The sequence below is a fragment of the Passer domesticus genome, chromosome 6 (assembly GCF_036417665.1).
Source record: "Passer domesticus isolate bPasDom1 chromosome 6, bPasDom1.hap1, whole genome shotgun sequence".
Taxonomy (NCBI): domain Eukaryota; kingdom Metazoa; phylum Chordata; class Aves; order Passeriformes; family Passeridae; genus Passer; species Passer domesticus.
The window spans coordinates 53,618,845-53,632,797 of NC_087479.1; the positions used below are offsets into that span (position 1 = coordinate 53,618,845).

The window sequence follows — 13,953 nt, forward strand, 5'->3', positions numbered from 1 at the left end:
ACGTGCTGGGGGTAGGGGTGGCGCGTGGGCCGCTGGCACCGCGGGCACGTGGCCTCGCCCAGGCTCCAGTCCCACAGGCACAGCTGGCAGAAGCAGTGCCGGCAGGAGCTGGAGCACGCCGTGCTGATGTGCCGGCACTCCGGGCACGCGGCCTCCTCGCGGCTGTCGTCCCGCGGCGCGGCCGGGGCCGCCTGGCCGGCGCTGGCAGCAGAGGTGCTCGGCTCCGGAGTGTCGTCCCTCGATGACATGTCGCCCTGCAAGAGGCACAGAGTCTGTCTGCAGGTACCTGTCCCCGCAAGCCCGCGGCTCCCCGTCCCGGCGGGGCTGTCCCCCACCTCACCAGCGGGGCCGTGGTGGGGCTGGAAGAGCGGTGTTTGCATCCCACGGGTCTCCCCGTGGGATTGCGGCTCTGGGCCCCCTGTGCTGCTTCTGTGATGTCCTTGTGGCCGCTGTGACGTCACTGATGGCGCTGTCACAAAGGCGTGGGACAGCCCCGGAGGGCTGAGGTGCTGTGCTTGGGTTTAGGGACAGGCGTCGGGGGAAAAATTTTGTGTCTTGTAGGGCAAGGAGGTGTCACAGGAAGGGAGCCCGGAGGGGATCCTCAGGGGAGGCCACAAAAGGTGCCCAAGGTGGCACCATGATGGCCACAGGTGGCCTCAGCACAGCCAGGGCTACAGCTCAGCAGGGTTAGGACCAGGGGAATGGCTCCGAAATGGGAAAGGGGAGATTTAGGTGGAATACTGGGAAGAAATCCTTCCCTGTTCAGAGGTGAGACCCTGGCACAGGCGGCCCAGAGCAGCTGTGGCTGCCCCATCCCTGGAAGCACTGCAGGTGAGGTTGGACAGGGTTTGGAGCAGCCTGGGATAGTGGAAGATGACCCTGCCCATAGCAGGGGGTGGGACTGGATGATCTTTAAGCTCCCTTTGAGCACAAACCACTCCAGGATTCTCATCAAGAAGAAGGAGGTGGCAGTGGAGCAGGGATTGAAGCAACACTGACAATGACCTGGAGCTGCACCCTGAGAGCTGAGTCTCTGCTGGGGTGAGGATCCATGGAGACACACCAGGAACCTTCCAGTTTATTGCACTTCTGGCTAAGAACAGCTCCCCGAAACAATTAATTTTGCTGGAATCGTGGCTATCCAGTTTTCTTCGTGATCTCAGGTTGGTCTCACGTTTGTTGCTATTGTTGATAAAACAGGTTAAGTAACCTTCAGCCATGAGGACACAAATCCTGCTAAAATAAAGGAGTAAGGGCTGAAAAATTCCGTCTCCTGCGCATGGAAATAACCGGATAGGCTTTCTTCTAGAGTGCTCCCTCCTTAGAGCAGTGTGGGGAAAGGGAGGTGTCTTAGATCAGTAAGAAGACAAGAATTTCCCAAGGAGCTGTGCCTTGGGCCGAGATGGATGCTTTTTGGGGACAACAAAAACAAGTATGTTTTTGGGAAGAGGGTGCAGCTGGGCTCACACCACCCCCCACTGCCACCGGCTTCCCGAGGAGGTGGTGGAGTGCCATCTCTGGAGGGATTTAGCGCGTGGATGTGGATCCGCCCGTGGCACTTGGGGACACGGTCAGCGTGACCTTGGGCGACAGCAGGACCCACGTGTTCCCTAAGGCCTCAGTGCCCGCGCACGGCCCCATGGGACTTGTAGTTTTCATCTAGTTTAGCCCCGCTCTCAGCCGCCGCTAAAGAACTACAACACCCAGCATGCCCAGCAAGGCGCTGCGCGCCCAGACGGTGTTGTTCCCTTGAACCGCGTGGTGCATCACGGTGCTTGTAGTCCAATCTTCCCGGGCGGCGCACGGTGAGGCGGCGTGCGGGGACTACATTTCCCAGCGACCGCGGCGCCAGGAGCGGAACCGGGAAGCGCGAAGATGGCGGTGGATAAGGAGCTGCTGGAGCGGGACCTCTACGGGCTGCTGGGGATCGGCGAGAAGGCGTCCGAGAAGGAGGTGAGGGGCGCGGGCTCCTTCTCTCCCCTCCATCCCTTTCTCGGGTCCTCGGAAGCAGCGGGTTCCCGGCGCGGCGCTGAGCTGAGGGGCTGCTCTGAGCGCTGCTGCGGGACCGGGGCTGTCGGACGGGAAAATCCCGTTTTTTGCTGATATTGGCGTTATCATATCCCGGTTTTACTGGAATTGGCCTCATTCCCTCAGTTCACCCCTCAATCCTGCGGGGCGGAACCCGCCTGTGGAGGAGGAGAGAGCTGCGGGGTTGGTCGGGGACATGTTGTTCTCGCTTTATGTGCTTCCAGAAGGGAAATTCCCATGTTGGTCCAAAATTCCTGCTGTCCGAACGCCCAAAAGTCACGTAGTTAATTTTGTGGGCTTGGAATGACTCGTTGGCGGTTTTGAATTGAGTTTGGTTGGTTAGTCAGTGCTAAACACGGGAAAGAAGCTCCGGGAGAGCTGCGGAGGGGCTCGGCCCGGGAATAACGGGATAAAAAGGGAATGGCTGCCCCTGCCAGACAGCGGGGTTGGGAGGGACACTGCGGGGGAATTCCTGGCTGAAATGGGAACTTGGAGATTGGAGGAGGTGGGGTCATCTGCAGGGCTTTTCCTGCACATTCCCAGTCCCGGGAGCTTTGTCCACCAGGTGGGGCCGGGACACAACTTCTTCCACTTGTTCTAGCAGGGAATTGGTTGGGAGTGGGATAGAGTGGCTTCCTTTTTTCCTTCTCCCCCCCACTTTTTGTTTTCTTTCTCCCCCCCCTTTTTGTTTTCCTTCTCCCCCACCCTTTTTGTTTTCCTTTCCACTTTTCCCCCTCCATTTCCCCATTTTTCGTTCTCTTTACCTCTTTCATTTTTCTTTTTCACTTCTCTTCCTTCCCGCATTTCTTTTCCTTTCCCTCTTTCTTTCCCTTTTTGGTTGCCTTTCCCTCTTTTTGGTTCTCTTTCTGGTTTTTTTCCCCTTCCCCCATTTTTTTATCATCTCCCCCTTTTTTCCTCCCTCTCTTTTTCCTTTCCTTTCTCCTCTTCGGTTTCCTTCCTCCATATTTTTTTCCTCCCCTTTTCCCCACTCTCTCTCCTTTTTTTTTTCCTCTTCTCCATATTTTTTCTTATCTCTTTTTTTTTTTTTCCTTCTCCCCTTTTGTCCTTCCCCCCCTCTCCATTTTTTTAACCTGAGGTTTAACTGCTGCAGCACAAGACACCTGGAAGCCAAAACAGCTTTTAAAAGCTCCAGCTCCCCCCAGGCACATCCATGCCCTGTGCCCAGCGGGTTACCCTTGAACACAGGGATAACTTTGGGTTTCCAAGGTGCTGTTTTTGGCAGAGAGCAAGCAGTTTTCCCCCAGTAACCCCCAGTGTGGCCCCTGCAGGTGAAGACAGCGTTCCGGCAGAAGGCTCTCACCTGCCACCCCGACAAGAACCCCGACAACCCCCGGGCAGGTGAGCTGGGGCAGCTCTTCCTGCTGCAGTTTTCCCTTCTGCAGCCTCCTGGAAGTGGCTCTGCTCCCCTGAGTGCTGGGGGAATGGCTGGGTGTGTGTCCCTGGGCTGGGAGTTGCTCCTGTTGGTGTTAACTCTGATTTTTTAAGGCTGAACGATCCCTGCTGGGTTTGGAAACACCAGCAGCAAGGGAGTGCTGGAATTACAGCTGCGCCCCTCCAAACCCTCCCAACCTTTGCCTGTTTGGACACTGCTTTGGTCTGTATCTCTCACAGTCCAAACTTCACCAGCAGTCCATAAATCCTTTTATCTGTGGCAGGGCAAGGGGGAATTTCAGCTGCCTGCAGCGAGGGATTGCTGTGGATGGAGGTTGTAGAATTAGCAGTTACTTTGTACTTTTGTGTCAAGAGCAATAATGCATCTTTATAAAAAATAAATACAATTTGCCAATGCATGTAATGGGACAAGAGGAAAGACTTCTAAAGGATAGATGGCTGTAATGTAACAACTTCCAGTACAACATAAACAGGACCTCTTGTTGAAGGAAAAGGACTGAGAGGGAGAAGGAAATTGTAAAGCTCCAGCTGAATGTGGCATGAAGGAGATATTGCCATCTAAAGTGAAAAGAATCAGCAAGAAAAATTAAGTTTGTGTATTCCAAGATTCCAGTTTTTTTCTTTCTTTATTTACTCTCAAGTTTGTGTAAGACCTTTGAGGTGGCCCTGGCTAGAGGTTGGCTTACAAAGCTGTTGGAGAGGTGATTTTTGTTCCTTGGAGAGACCTCCCTGCAGGAATTGTCTTTCCTGGTTCTTCCCCAGGGCTCTCACCTGGTTTCCCTCATCTTGCCCTTATTTCTTCTCGTTCCCAGCGGAAATTTTCCACCAGCTGTCCCAGGCCTTGGCCGTGCTCACAGATGCAGCAGCCAGGGTAAGGATGTTCCCTGGGCAAGGGTGGGATTTTGGGGTGGTGCTGGGAGCTGTAATCCTGCCTGTCCTGCTCTCTGCTCCCACAGAGGCTCCATGAGTACAAATCTCAGCTGTTGTTCCCCCTGGTTCTCCATGAGATCAAATCTCAGGTGACAGCTTGGAGAAATGTGGTGTTTGGGATTTGCTGCTGGGAGCAGCTCTGCCCTGAGATTCTGCCTTTAATAACGTGCTGGGCTGGGGCATATCCCATTTAATAACACCACTCCTGATTCAGGAACACCAAATTCCCATGGCAACATCTGCCATTCCTGTTGAGTCAGGGCTGACAAATGAGTAATACCTGGATGCAGTTCCTGAGGCTCCAGGCTTTGCTGTCTGAGAGACACAGGAGAGCTTGGATCTTTCTGAGGCTCTGGGGAAGTGGCTGAGAACCCATTGCCCAAGGCCTAAAAGAACCTGGAAATGTCCCTGGAAAGAATAAAACCAAAAAATGAGCAAGGAACTCCCTCAGGAAAGGGAAAACTGTTGATTCCAGGTGATAGAAGCTAAAAACACGAGCTCCTCTTCTCAGGTACTGGCAAAGCTTGTCATCCAAGAATCAGCAGATGCTTCAGCCCTGCTGACGGGGTTGCAGTCCCTGATGTCCCTGTGTGTTCCCTGTTTTCCAGTTTCTCTCCTGGTTTCTGTAGTTTCCCACTGTTGTGCTGGTTCCTTGGCAGGCAGCCTATGACAGGGTGAGGAGGGCGAAGAAGGAGGCTGCAGCAAGGACACAGAAACTCGATGAGAAGAGGAAGAAAGTAAAGCTTGGTGAGAAAATCAAAGCCTCATGTTCTCCTGAGATCTCCCCTAGCTGGCTGCTTGCATTTCTCCTTCCCCAGGGGTCAGTCCATGGGGGATGACTGTGGTTTCTTCATCCCTATTACAGTCCAGGAGAGCTGGAGTCTCCTCCCACAGCCATAGCTGGGCGGTCCTGCTCTGGGAAGGAGGGAATTAGGTCCTGCTGTGAGAATTAGGGGGTTGAGGATTGCTAAGGCTCATTTGGTGTGTGGGGCCAGAGGAGAGGCAGCAGAGCTGTCAGCATATTGGTGTAGCTGCAGCCAAGTTTGTGATCTATCCATCTGCCTCTGGCCAGCAGGGAAAACTCAAGTTCTCTTTGAATTGCTTTAATTTTGTTTCTTTCTCTGTAGATCTTGAAGCCAGAGAACGGGAAGCCCAGTCCCAGGAGAATGAAGAGGAGGAGATCAGGATAACGAGATCATTAGAAGAAGAAGTAAGGATAAATTCTTAGTTCCCTCTGCTATTTTTGAGAAGAATTGCTGGAATTATTTCCATTCCTGATGAAATCCATGGGATGAGGTGCAAAAAAAATCTCTGGAGAGGAATAATCTCTGGAAAGCTTTAACCTTTGGGATCAAAAGGCTCTGTGAATCAGAGAATCCTGGAATGGTTTGAGTGAGAAGGAGCCTTAAAGCCCATCCAGTTCCAGCCTTGCCATGCTCAGGGACCCCTTCCACCAGACCAGGCTGCTCCTTTTGGAGCTGTCCCAGGGCACTGGCAGGAGGAGTGTCCCAGGAGATAGGTATGAAGCCTAGGCTGTCCTTGGAAGCATCCAGGTGACATTCCAGCCGTGGCTGTGTGCCTCAGGTGCCCGTGCTGTGTTCCCTGTGCCGCAGATAATCCGCCTGCGTGAGGAGGGCTCCCGGCAGCTGGAGGAGCAGCAGAGGCTGGTCAGGGAGCAGATCCGCCTGGAGAGGGAGCAGCACAGCCGAGGTGAGCATGGGGAGCTCCTGCAGCTGCCCTCGGGCTCTTTGGCAGCTCTCCACCCTGAATTTTTCCAACCTTCTTGCAGGGGAAAATGCCTCAGAGCATGTCTGCTGCTTGTGTTTTTGCTGACCTGTTTCTAGCCTTGATCAGTGCTTCCTAAAAGGGAAAAGTGCTGCCATGGAGTATTCAATCTGTGCTGCAGTTCCTGTTGCACGGGATTTTTGGGACTGCAATGGTCCACTGGAAATCCCAAAGTGTTTCATCAAATGTATGTTCTCAGGGAAAAAAAAATTGTGCAAAATGCTGAGGAATTTTCACCCATGTCCTTTCCTTTTTTTTTTTTTGTTTTTAGGCAAGCAGGAAAGAAATGGAGCAGAAGGCAAAATAACTCCTAAGCTCAAGGTAAGACATCCTTAAAAAGCTGTGTTTTGGTGAAAACTGATAGAACATGGTGGAAAACAGAAGGGACATTTCAACCCTGCTAAGCTGGCGCATCGTTTTTTATACTGGAGACGAAATTCCTCCATGGAATGTGCATCATCAGGTGAACAGCTCCTGTCCTTGCTGTTAGAATTCCTTCCTCACTCACCTTTTCTTTGTCTGCTCCAGATTTCTGAGCCTGGGATTGAGTAGTCTGTGCTTTAAGCACAGGGAAACATCTGCTGATTACCCTGGCAGAGCCATTAGCATCCTTTCAAATGCGATCTTTTTTTATTCCAGTGAGCAGCGTTTCTCCCTGTTCCCCAAACAGTTTGTTCCCTGTGCTCACTCCCATGCTGAGATCACTGTCTTGGCAGGCCTGGGAGTGTGGCTGGAAATAGCAGACGTGGTGAATGTGCAGGGGGGTGGGAGCTGCCTGAGCAGGCAGCACATCCAAAACGGGAAAAATTAACTCCTGCCGTTTGTTTCCAGCTCAGGTGGAAATGCAGGAAGGAAGATGAGACTGGAGGGGGATACTCCAAAGATGTGCTGCTGCAGATCCTGCAGAAGGTCCTGTCTGACACTCTTCCCTTTGTGTTACTGGGTCTTCCCCTGATCCCAGTGCTGTAAGAATAGTGCATGTTGCAGGATCATGGAATGGTTTGGGTGGGAAGGGACCTTAAAAATGATTCAGTTCCACCCCTTGCCACAGGCAGAGACACTTTCCACTAGACCAAGTTGCTCCAAGGCCTGTCCAGTCTGGCCTTGGACACTTCCAGGGATGGGGCAGCCTCAGCTCCTCTGGGCAACCTGTGCCAGGGCCTCAGCACCTGCACAGGGAAGGATTTTATCCTAATAATCTAATCTGAACAGGTAATCTCATCTGAACAGCTGGTTTGAAGTTATTCCCTGTGTCCTGTCACTCCATGCTATAAACTGGAGTGGTTAATTTCCTTCCCCGTTCAGTTTTCTTATGCAGTTTTCACAGCTCATCAGCATGATCGTGGAGTCATTAAGGTTGGAAAAGATCTCTTCAATCATCAAATCCAACCTTTGAACCAAGTTGGATCCTTTGATCCCTGAGCTGGGAGCTGTTTCCCAGCTAACAGCTCTGGCTGAAAGAGCAGCTGCAGACTCTCCCCACTGGATGCTTCCTGCCCACTTGGTCTGGCTCTGTGCTTGTGGTGCAGCCATCCCTCACTTCAAGCACTCCAAATCCCTGCTGTGCGAAGTGCAGAGACAGGCACAGGCAAGTCTCTGATCTGATCAGTCCCAGTCTGGCATCTTTCTTTTCCCTCTGAGCTCAGCAGCCCTCTTGCACTGGAGAGCCAAGTGTGTAGCTCCATGCCTTCCCAGATTATTTCCTGGAGGGACAGAAATGGTGGGATCAGTGGAAGCAGGGCAGAAATAGTGACAGCTCAAGCCTCTTGTCTGTGAAAACACATGTTTTCTCTTTGTGTTCATTTAATAACTGAACTTGACATCTCTCCTGGCTCTGTAATTAACTTTCCTTCCTTTCTTTCTTCCCACAGTATGGTGATGTGCTCAATTTGTTGATCTCCAGCAGGAAGACTGGGAGTGCAGTGGTGGAATTTGCCACGGTGAAGGCAGCTGTGAGTGTGCAGAGCCCCTGCTGGGTGTGCTGGGGGTGGCACAGGACAGGTGACAGCCAGGACACTGCCCTGTCATTAAGGCAGTGGAGAAGGGTAATGAGAGTCAAAAGGCAGGAGGGTGTGGCACAGCTGGAGGCACAAACCCAGAGATCAGGCACATAAACAGGTTGTGCATGGAACAGGCTGAGGGAAGAGGCACTGCCTTAGAAATCAGGCACTGAGCTCTTACTCAGCTCTCTCTGGAGGTGAAATGCCTTGGAGTTGGACTTATGTGCTTTGGAGGTGATACCAGGCATTTGCAGTGAAAAACAACCCAAAATGTCTTGACTCACTGCGAGTTATAATAACTCATGTGGCTGTGGGAGCAGAAGTCATCAGTTACCCTAAATTTTAGTAGTTCCATCAGCTTGGGCTGTATGAGAGTTTCCTTGTTAGCTTTTCTTTCACTCATATCTAAATGATAAAACCCCCCAGAATTGTGTGTGACCTGTATGTCAAAATTGCTGGCAGGGGTATGGACCATGAGGTGCTTCTCATGTAGGGCAGCTGTGAAATCTGGAATGGTTTGGGTTGGAAAGAGCCTTAAAATCATACAGAGTGGAATCATAGAATGGTTTGGATTTGAAGGGACCTTAAAAGACCTCCATTTCAAGCCCCCAGACATGGGCAGGGACACCATCCAGTAGCCCAGGTTGCTCCAAGCCCCATCCAGCCTGGCCTTGGACACTTGCAGGGTTAGGTCTTGTTTGTGCCCTACTTGGCCTTGAGGCCATTCTGAGATGGGAGCATGATTCTTATGGACTCGTGAGGGTCTGAAATTCAGGTGATGATGGAAGGGTGTTTTCCCTGCCAGGAGATGGCTGTGAAGAATGAGGTTGGCCTGCTAAATAACCCCCTGAAGATTTCCTGGCTGGAGGGCCAGCCCCAGAGCCGCCCCAGCACCGTCCTCCCTGACAGCACCAGCCAGCCCAGGAGCTCACAGGTAAGGAGAGGGAAATCTGGTGCTGTAACAACCCAAATCTCAGAGTGCTGTCAGGTGGAAGCTCTTGGGGCCAGGCCTGGCTTTCCCAGCAGCCCTTTCTGTGCTGGATCAGTGGCTTTCTAAAGGACCTCCTGCCTGGGCAGCAGCACACTGGGAGCTGTTTGGGTCTTCACACATTCCCTTTCCCTCAAGTGAAGAACAAGGCTGTTCCCTGCTCAGCCCAAAGCCTCCAGTGCCATTCTGATGGGATTTTTTAATATATCTTGACTGTTGGAATCCTCTGAGTGACAGCTGCTGAAAGGTTCCTTTGGAGAGCCATGGTTGCTCACTGCATTCCCAGGAGGAGGAAGTTTTAGTGCTGGAAGCAAACCTCTATTCTTAGAGGTCTGCAGGAGGGAGGAGACAGCAATATCAAGCTAAATACCCTTTTGTGTGTTCACTCCCTAAATATTTTAAGCTTGTGAGATTGTTCAGTGCATTCATTCTCTTGATGCTTTATTAGGTATTTTATTGCTATTACTTGTAATTATGCATCAAAACCCCTGATTGTTATCCTGTCCATGCAGGACCAGGGAGAGTCCTGCAGCCACAGGAGATTCACCAGAGTGTTAGGAAGGGAACTGGGGCAAAAAGCAGAATCCAAAGCATGTTATTTGAGAATTTCTCACTAGCAGAGAGTGAGAACTGGCTCGTTCCTCAAAGGGGTTGCTGGTGCAGTTGGAGCTTGGCAGTGGATTCCAGCCTCCGTGGGTTCAGATCCCTGAGTTTGTCTTGGCCTGTCTCCATGCCCAGAGCTTGTTAGTGTGGAAGTGCAGCGTCTGCCTGCGGTGCAGGATTAGTGTGGTGGGGCAGCAGGGAGAGCAGGAAAGCAGCACACAGTGCTGGTGACTCACCTGTGCCCAGCACAGCCTCCTCAATCCCACCTGGCTCTGGGAATGCTGAGGAGCTGCTGCCAGGGACCTGCATCCTGCCCAGGAGCTGCACAGCTGATGCTTTGCTGTCCTTTCTGCTGCTTTTAGCTGTAAGGAGCTGCACTTTCTGGGATTGAACTGCAGCCTGGCATCTCCAAGCTGCTCTCTTTCCTGTTGTCCCTTGTTCCCACTCCAGACCCTCCCCAAATCCTCCTGCTGCATCCACTAGGATGCTTCTAAAACCTGCAACGTGTTTACAGTTCCTCTTGGCTGCTCTGCTTCCAGCTGACTTAGCTCGTGCCCTCCAGTTCAAGAGTGTGCAGAGTGAGCTCCCAGATCCCTGTTCCCTCTGCCTCTTCCCTTCACACCCAGCTGACTTCCCAGCCACCAGGCTCCACGTTCTTGCTTCCAGGCTGCACTTACCTCATTCTGATTTAAGCTGCCCTTGCTTCCTCTTCGCTTCCCCCCCTGTGTTTTTGTCTGAATCCGCCCCCGTTTTGTTCCCACTCTGTGCAAAAGCAGCTCCTCTGCTGCTCTGCTTCAGGAAACAGCCCGAGCCTGCAGCGTTCTCATGGCAACATGCTCACTACTCATCCTCTGCTCCCTGTCTGGGACAGGCAGCCAGTACTCCCTGCCTGGGAGAGCCAGCCAGGACCTGAGTGCCAAAATCCACAGGTAAAGGACAGCCAGACCCCAGCCAGGGGGTTTGGGAGCAGTTCCCAGGTGGAAGCTGCTCATCTTCCAGAGCCTTGTTGTCTCCTACAGTAATAGGTGCAGTTGACCAGCAGTTCCTGGAGAGCTGCTGCAGCCAAGCAGGCTCCAGTTCCCCTTGGAATTCAAAAGCTGTGGCTTGGACAGTATCACTCCAGGCTATTGAGAGCAGTAGCTGTGTGATGGTTCAAAGCACACAGTGGCTGCAGAGAGCTTGTTTTGCCATTCCAACAGCATGCAGTGCTCAGTTTTGGGAAGACTTTCCCTGCTCCTGCAGTGGAATCTCCCTGACAGGGCTCCTTATACATTCAGCCCTGAGAAAAGCCTCCTGTCTGGAGTTCTTGTACCTGTTCTAAGCTCCTTCAGAGGGTTTGTTTCCTATTATTTAACTTTGGGAGGTGAATCTCGCAGGGTAAGAGGCAGCTGTGCCTTCCCTGGAGTGTCCCTGCACTTTGCTGTGGCCACTTCCAAAGCTCCTGGTGATCTGGGGGCATGGAGGTTTTATTATTGTTGTTTTTTAAAAGAGCCCTAATAGTCAAAAAGGTAAGAACTGGTAGTTTCTTTTAGCAGTTTGTCCTGGTGCTGCCCAAAATGTTCTCAGCCTGGCAGAGCCTTTCCCACTGTCCAGCTCAGGGTGGGCAGCTGTTCCTGTCTTGCCCTGAGCTGTGTGAGCTCTCCTCAGATGAAAATCCAGTTCCAGCAGCTCTGTCCTTCCCTCAGAGCCACACAAGTGTCCCTCCCCCACCATAAAACCCTGCAGTGCCAGGGAGAATGGACCTGGGCCACTCCAGATACCCTGTGCTCCTGGTGCCTGGGATTTCTGTGGCTTGTTCTCAATAAAATGAGGCAACCAGACACTTCCAGTCACAGATACATTTATTCTTCTATGTCTGTACAGCTGGGAGCTCAGTGCATGCGTGAGGCAGCAGTGTCAGAGACCTCTCTTCTCCTGCCAGGAGGATAAATCCACTGCTGGTGCTGTAGCAGGAGCCTACTTGGATGCTTACCTGTTTCCAGGCTGGGAGTGCCACCTGCACTGGAGTTAAGGGAAAAGAAACCCACAAGGAGGAAGAGAAAAAACGGAGGAACAGCTTTGAGCTTTCACATCCAAACATGGTGGGAGGAGAGGCCCCAGTTCCCGTCTCTCAGCCCTCAAAGCTTTGGCTTCGGGGTGCAGTGCTGCTGCCTCCTTGCAGGCTGCCTGCTGTTCCACAAGCAATCCATGACAAATCCCTGCCCCACAGTGTCACATCCCCAAAATAAGTCTTTCCCAAAAAATGCCAGTCTTCCCTGAGGATGGGACGCGCAGTCCGGAGTGGGAGATTCCCAGGGTGGAGAGCGGAAAGTTGCCCACGGGACAGCAGACAGTGCTCTCACCTGAGCACAGGGCTGTGAGCTCTGCTCCAGAGCATTCCTTGGCAAGGACAGGGATGGTCTGTGGTGGGCAAGGCGAGGACAACAAAACAGGCCACACACAACAGGCGTGCTCCAGTATCCTTCCTCCTGCTGGAATCGGAGGAGCTGGCAGCAGCAGTGAGTAACTGGGATGTGATGGACAACGAGTACCTTCAAATGGCGTAATCCCTCGGGTTCTGTTTCCTGAGGGTCTGCAGCACATCCTCGAGGAGCGATAGCCCCAAATCCACTTTGAAGGACAGGAAGGGGTCAGCCAGGTCGGGAAGAGTGGTGCTGTTTGGGAGACCTGCCTCTGATGTGCCGAGGTCTGTAGCTTGGTCCTTATGCGTCGGAGTGGCTTTGTGGTACGGAGCAGCATCAGAAAAGGAGAGGTCAGAGTGGGAATCTGTGTGGTCGATGATGTTGGGGCAGCTGGAACTGTCCAGGTACAGCCGGGGAGGCTTGGGAGGGGCTTGTGCCTTGGCCAGGTTCTGCTCGCTCTGACAGGACAGGTACTCGGACTTGTCCTTCAGATCCCTCAAGCATTCCCTCTTCTGGCCGTCCTTGTCCAGAGTGTGGCTGTTCTGGTTCAGGATGATGACTTGGTTGCCCAGCTTTTTGTGCCTCCTGAGGGAGAAGCGTCGGAAGAAGGTGGTGGACTTGATGGACCCCCTGCGCCAAGTATCCATGGTGAGGAAAGGCAGCGAGGAGCAGGAATGCTGACTCCTCACAGGCGGGAGCCCAGGGATCAGCAGAGAGCCACGCAACAGGATCAACCTCTTCCTGCCCCGTTCCCGGAGCTGCAAGGAACACAGAGAGGCTGGTAGTGCAGGAAATGCAAACTCCACGCCGTGGCAAGGAGCACTTGGCTTGTCTTGGATCTGAAGGAGTCTCCCCCTGGAGTGGAGAGGAGCGGCGGCGTGTGAGCGAGCTCGTTAAACGTGTGCTGCGGCTCCGGGCTGGTGGGGAACAGCAGAGGCACAGTCACCATGAGAACAGATCTAATCTGGCATCTAGAACAGAAGGGCACTCGGGTGCCATGGTAACCAGGCACCTTGTGCGGAGGGGCACCGCCGGAAAAGCGCCGTGGGTGGCTGGGAACGAGACGGTGACTCAGTCCCAGCGAAGGAACCCAGGGAGTACGGGAGAAGGGGGATGTAGAAAGCGACAGTGCGGGAGACAACGCTGGGAGAACGGAGTGCAGGAGTGACTTACACCTTGTGTTGGAGCAGCCCGGAGTCCAGGAGCGGAGAGGAGAAGCTGCTGGAGCACTCGGAGAGCAGGATGAAGAAGCAAGTCCAGGAATTCAGCCAGGAGTCCAGGAATTCAGCCAGGAGTCCAGGAATTCAGCCAGGTTGGACCCAGAATGCCAAAACTCTGCAGCGCTGCCGCTGCCGTCCCTTCATGTGCCACCCGTCGCTGCTTCCCGGGCTGCGGCTCCCTGCGTGGATGTGTTTGTTTTGAGCCAAGCCCTTGCTGAGTCAGCCACGTCAGAAACCGGGTTTCACTCCATTGGTAATTGCCAGGATTGCAGGAAGTAGGTGTGTGGAGTGGCGGAGCCTCAGCCCACGCTCAGGCAGCCGGGAGCACGTGCTGGGAGCCCACCTGGATCAGGCTGTTCTTCCTCCTGCCACTCCGAGGGCTCCTCGTGTCAGCAGAGCTCCCAAACCAGGCTGCAAATAATCTCCTGGCTCTTTTAAATTTCAGTCCCAGGGTGAGGTGGGGCTTCAGGTTTGTGTGGGTGATTCATCTGCATGAGTGTCAGGCAGGCTCTTCCATCCAGCCCCACAAATTCCTGGGGTTGGTGGATGGGACTTGGAAGGATCCCGGCTGAGGGCTGATAGCA

The 13,953-nt window shown here is 53.1% G+C and overlaps 2 protein-coding genes across 5 annotated transcripts in view; one reads left to right on the forward strand and one right to left on the reverse strand.

The window, feature by feature from the left end:
* The first annotated feature begins 1,798 nt into the window (after nucleotides 1–1,798).
* The window catches only part of DNAJC17 (DnaJ heat shock protein family (Hsp40) member C17), a 41,653-nt gene continuing 29,498 nt past the window's right edge, over nucleotides 1,799–13,953 (forward strand). For 3 of the 4 annotated variants that reach the window (XM_064425740.1, XM_064425743.1, XM_064425742.1), the window contains exons 1-10: nucleotides 1,799–1,953; nucleotides 3,318–3,387; nucleotides 4,254–4,312; nucleotides 5,031–5,118; nucleotides 5,499–5,581; nucleotides 5,985–6,081; nucleotides 6,428–6,477; nucleotides 6,988–7,065; nucleotides 8,028–8,108; nucleotides 8,962–9,090. In XM_064425740.1, coding sequence (XP_064281810.1) covers nucleotides 1,876–1,953; nucleotides 3,318–3,387; nucleotides 4,254–4,312; nucleotides 5,031–5,118; nucleotides 5,499–5,581; nucleotides 5,985–6,081; nucleotides 6,428–6,477; nucleotides 6,988–7,065; nucleotides 8,028–8,108; nucleotides 8,962–9,090 — 813 coding nt within the window. In that variant the 5' untranslated portion in view covers nucleotides 1,799–1,875. Of the gene's footprint in view, nucleotides 1,954–3,317; nucleotides 3,388–4,253; nucleotides 4,313–5,030; nucleotides 5,119–5,498; nucleotides 5,582–5,984; nucleotides 6,082–6,427; nucleotides 6,478–6,987; nucleotides 7,066–8,027; nucleotides 8,109–8,961; nucleotides 9,091–13,422; nucleotides 13,462–13,953 lie in introns of those variants that run through there. The other variant, XM_064425741.1, reaches the window with a different exon arrangement.
* C6H15orf62 (chromosome 6 C15orf62 homolog) lies at nucleotides 11,571–12,796 on the reverse strand. Its single transcript, XM_064425756.1, has one exon. The coding sequence runs from the start codon at nucleotides 12,794–12,796 to the stop codon at nucleotides 12,281–12,283; it is 516 nt and encodes a 171-aa protein (XP_064281826.1). The 3' UTR covers nucleotides 11,571–12,280.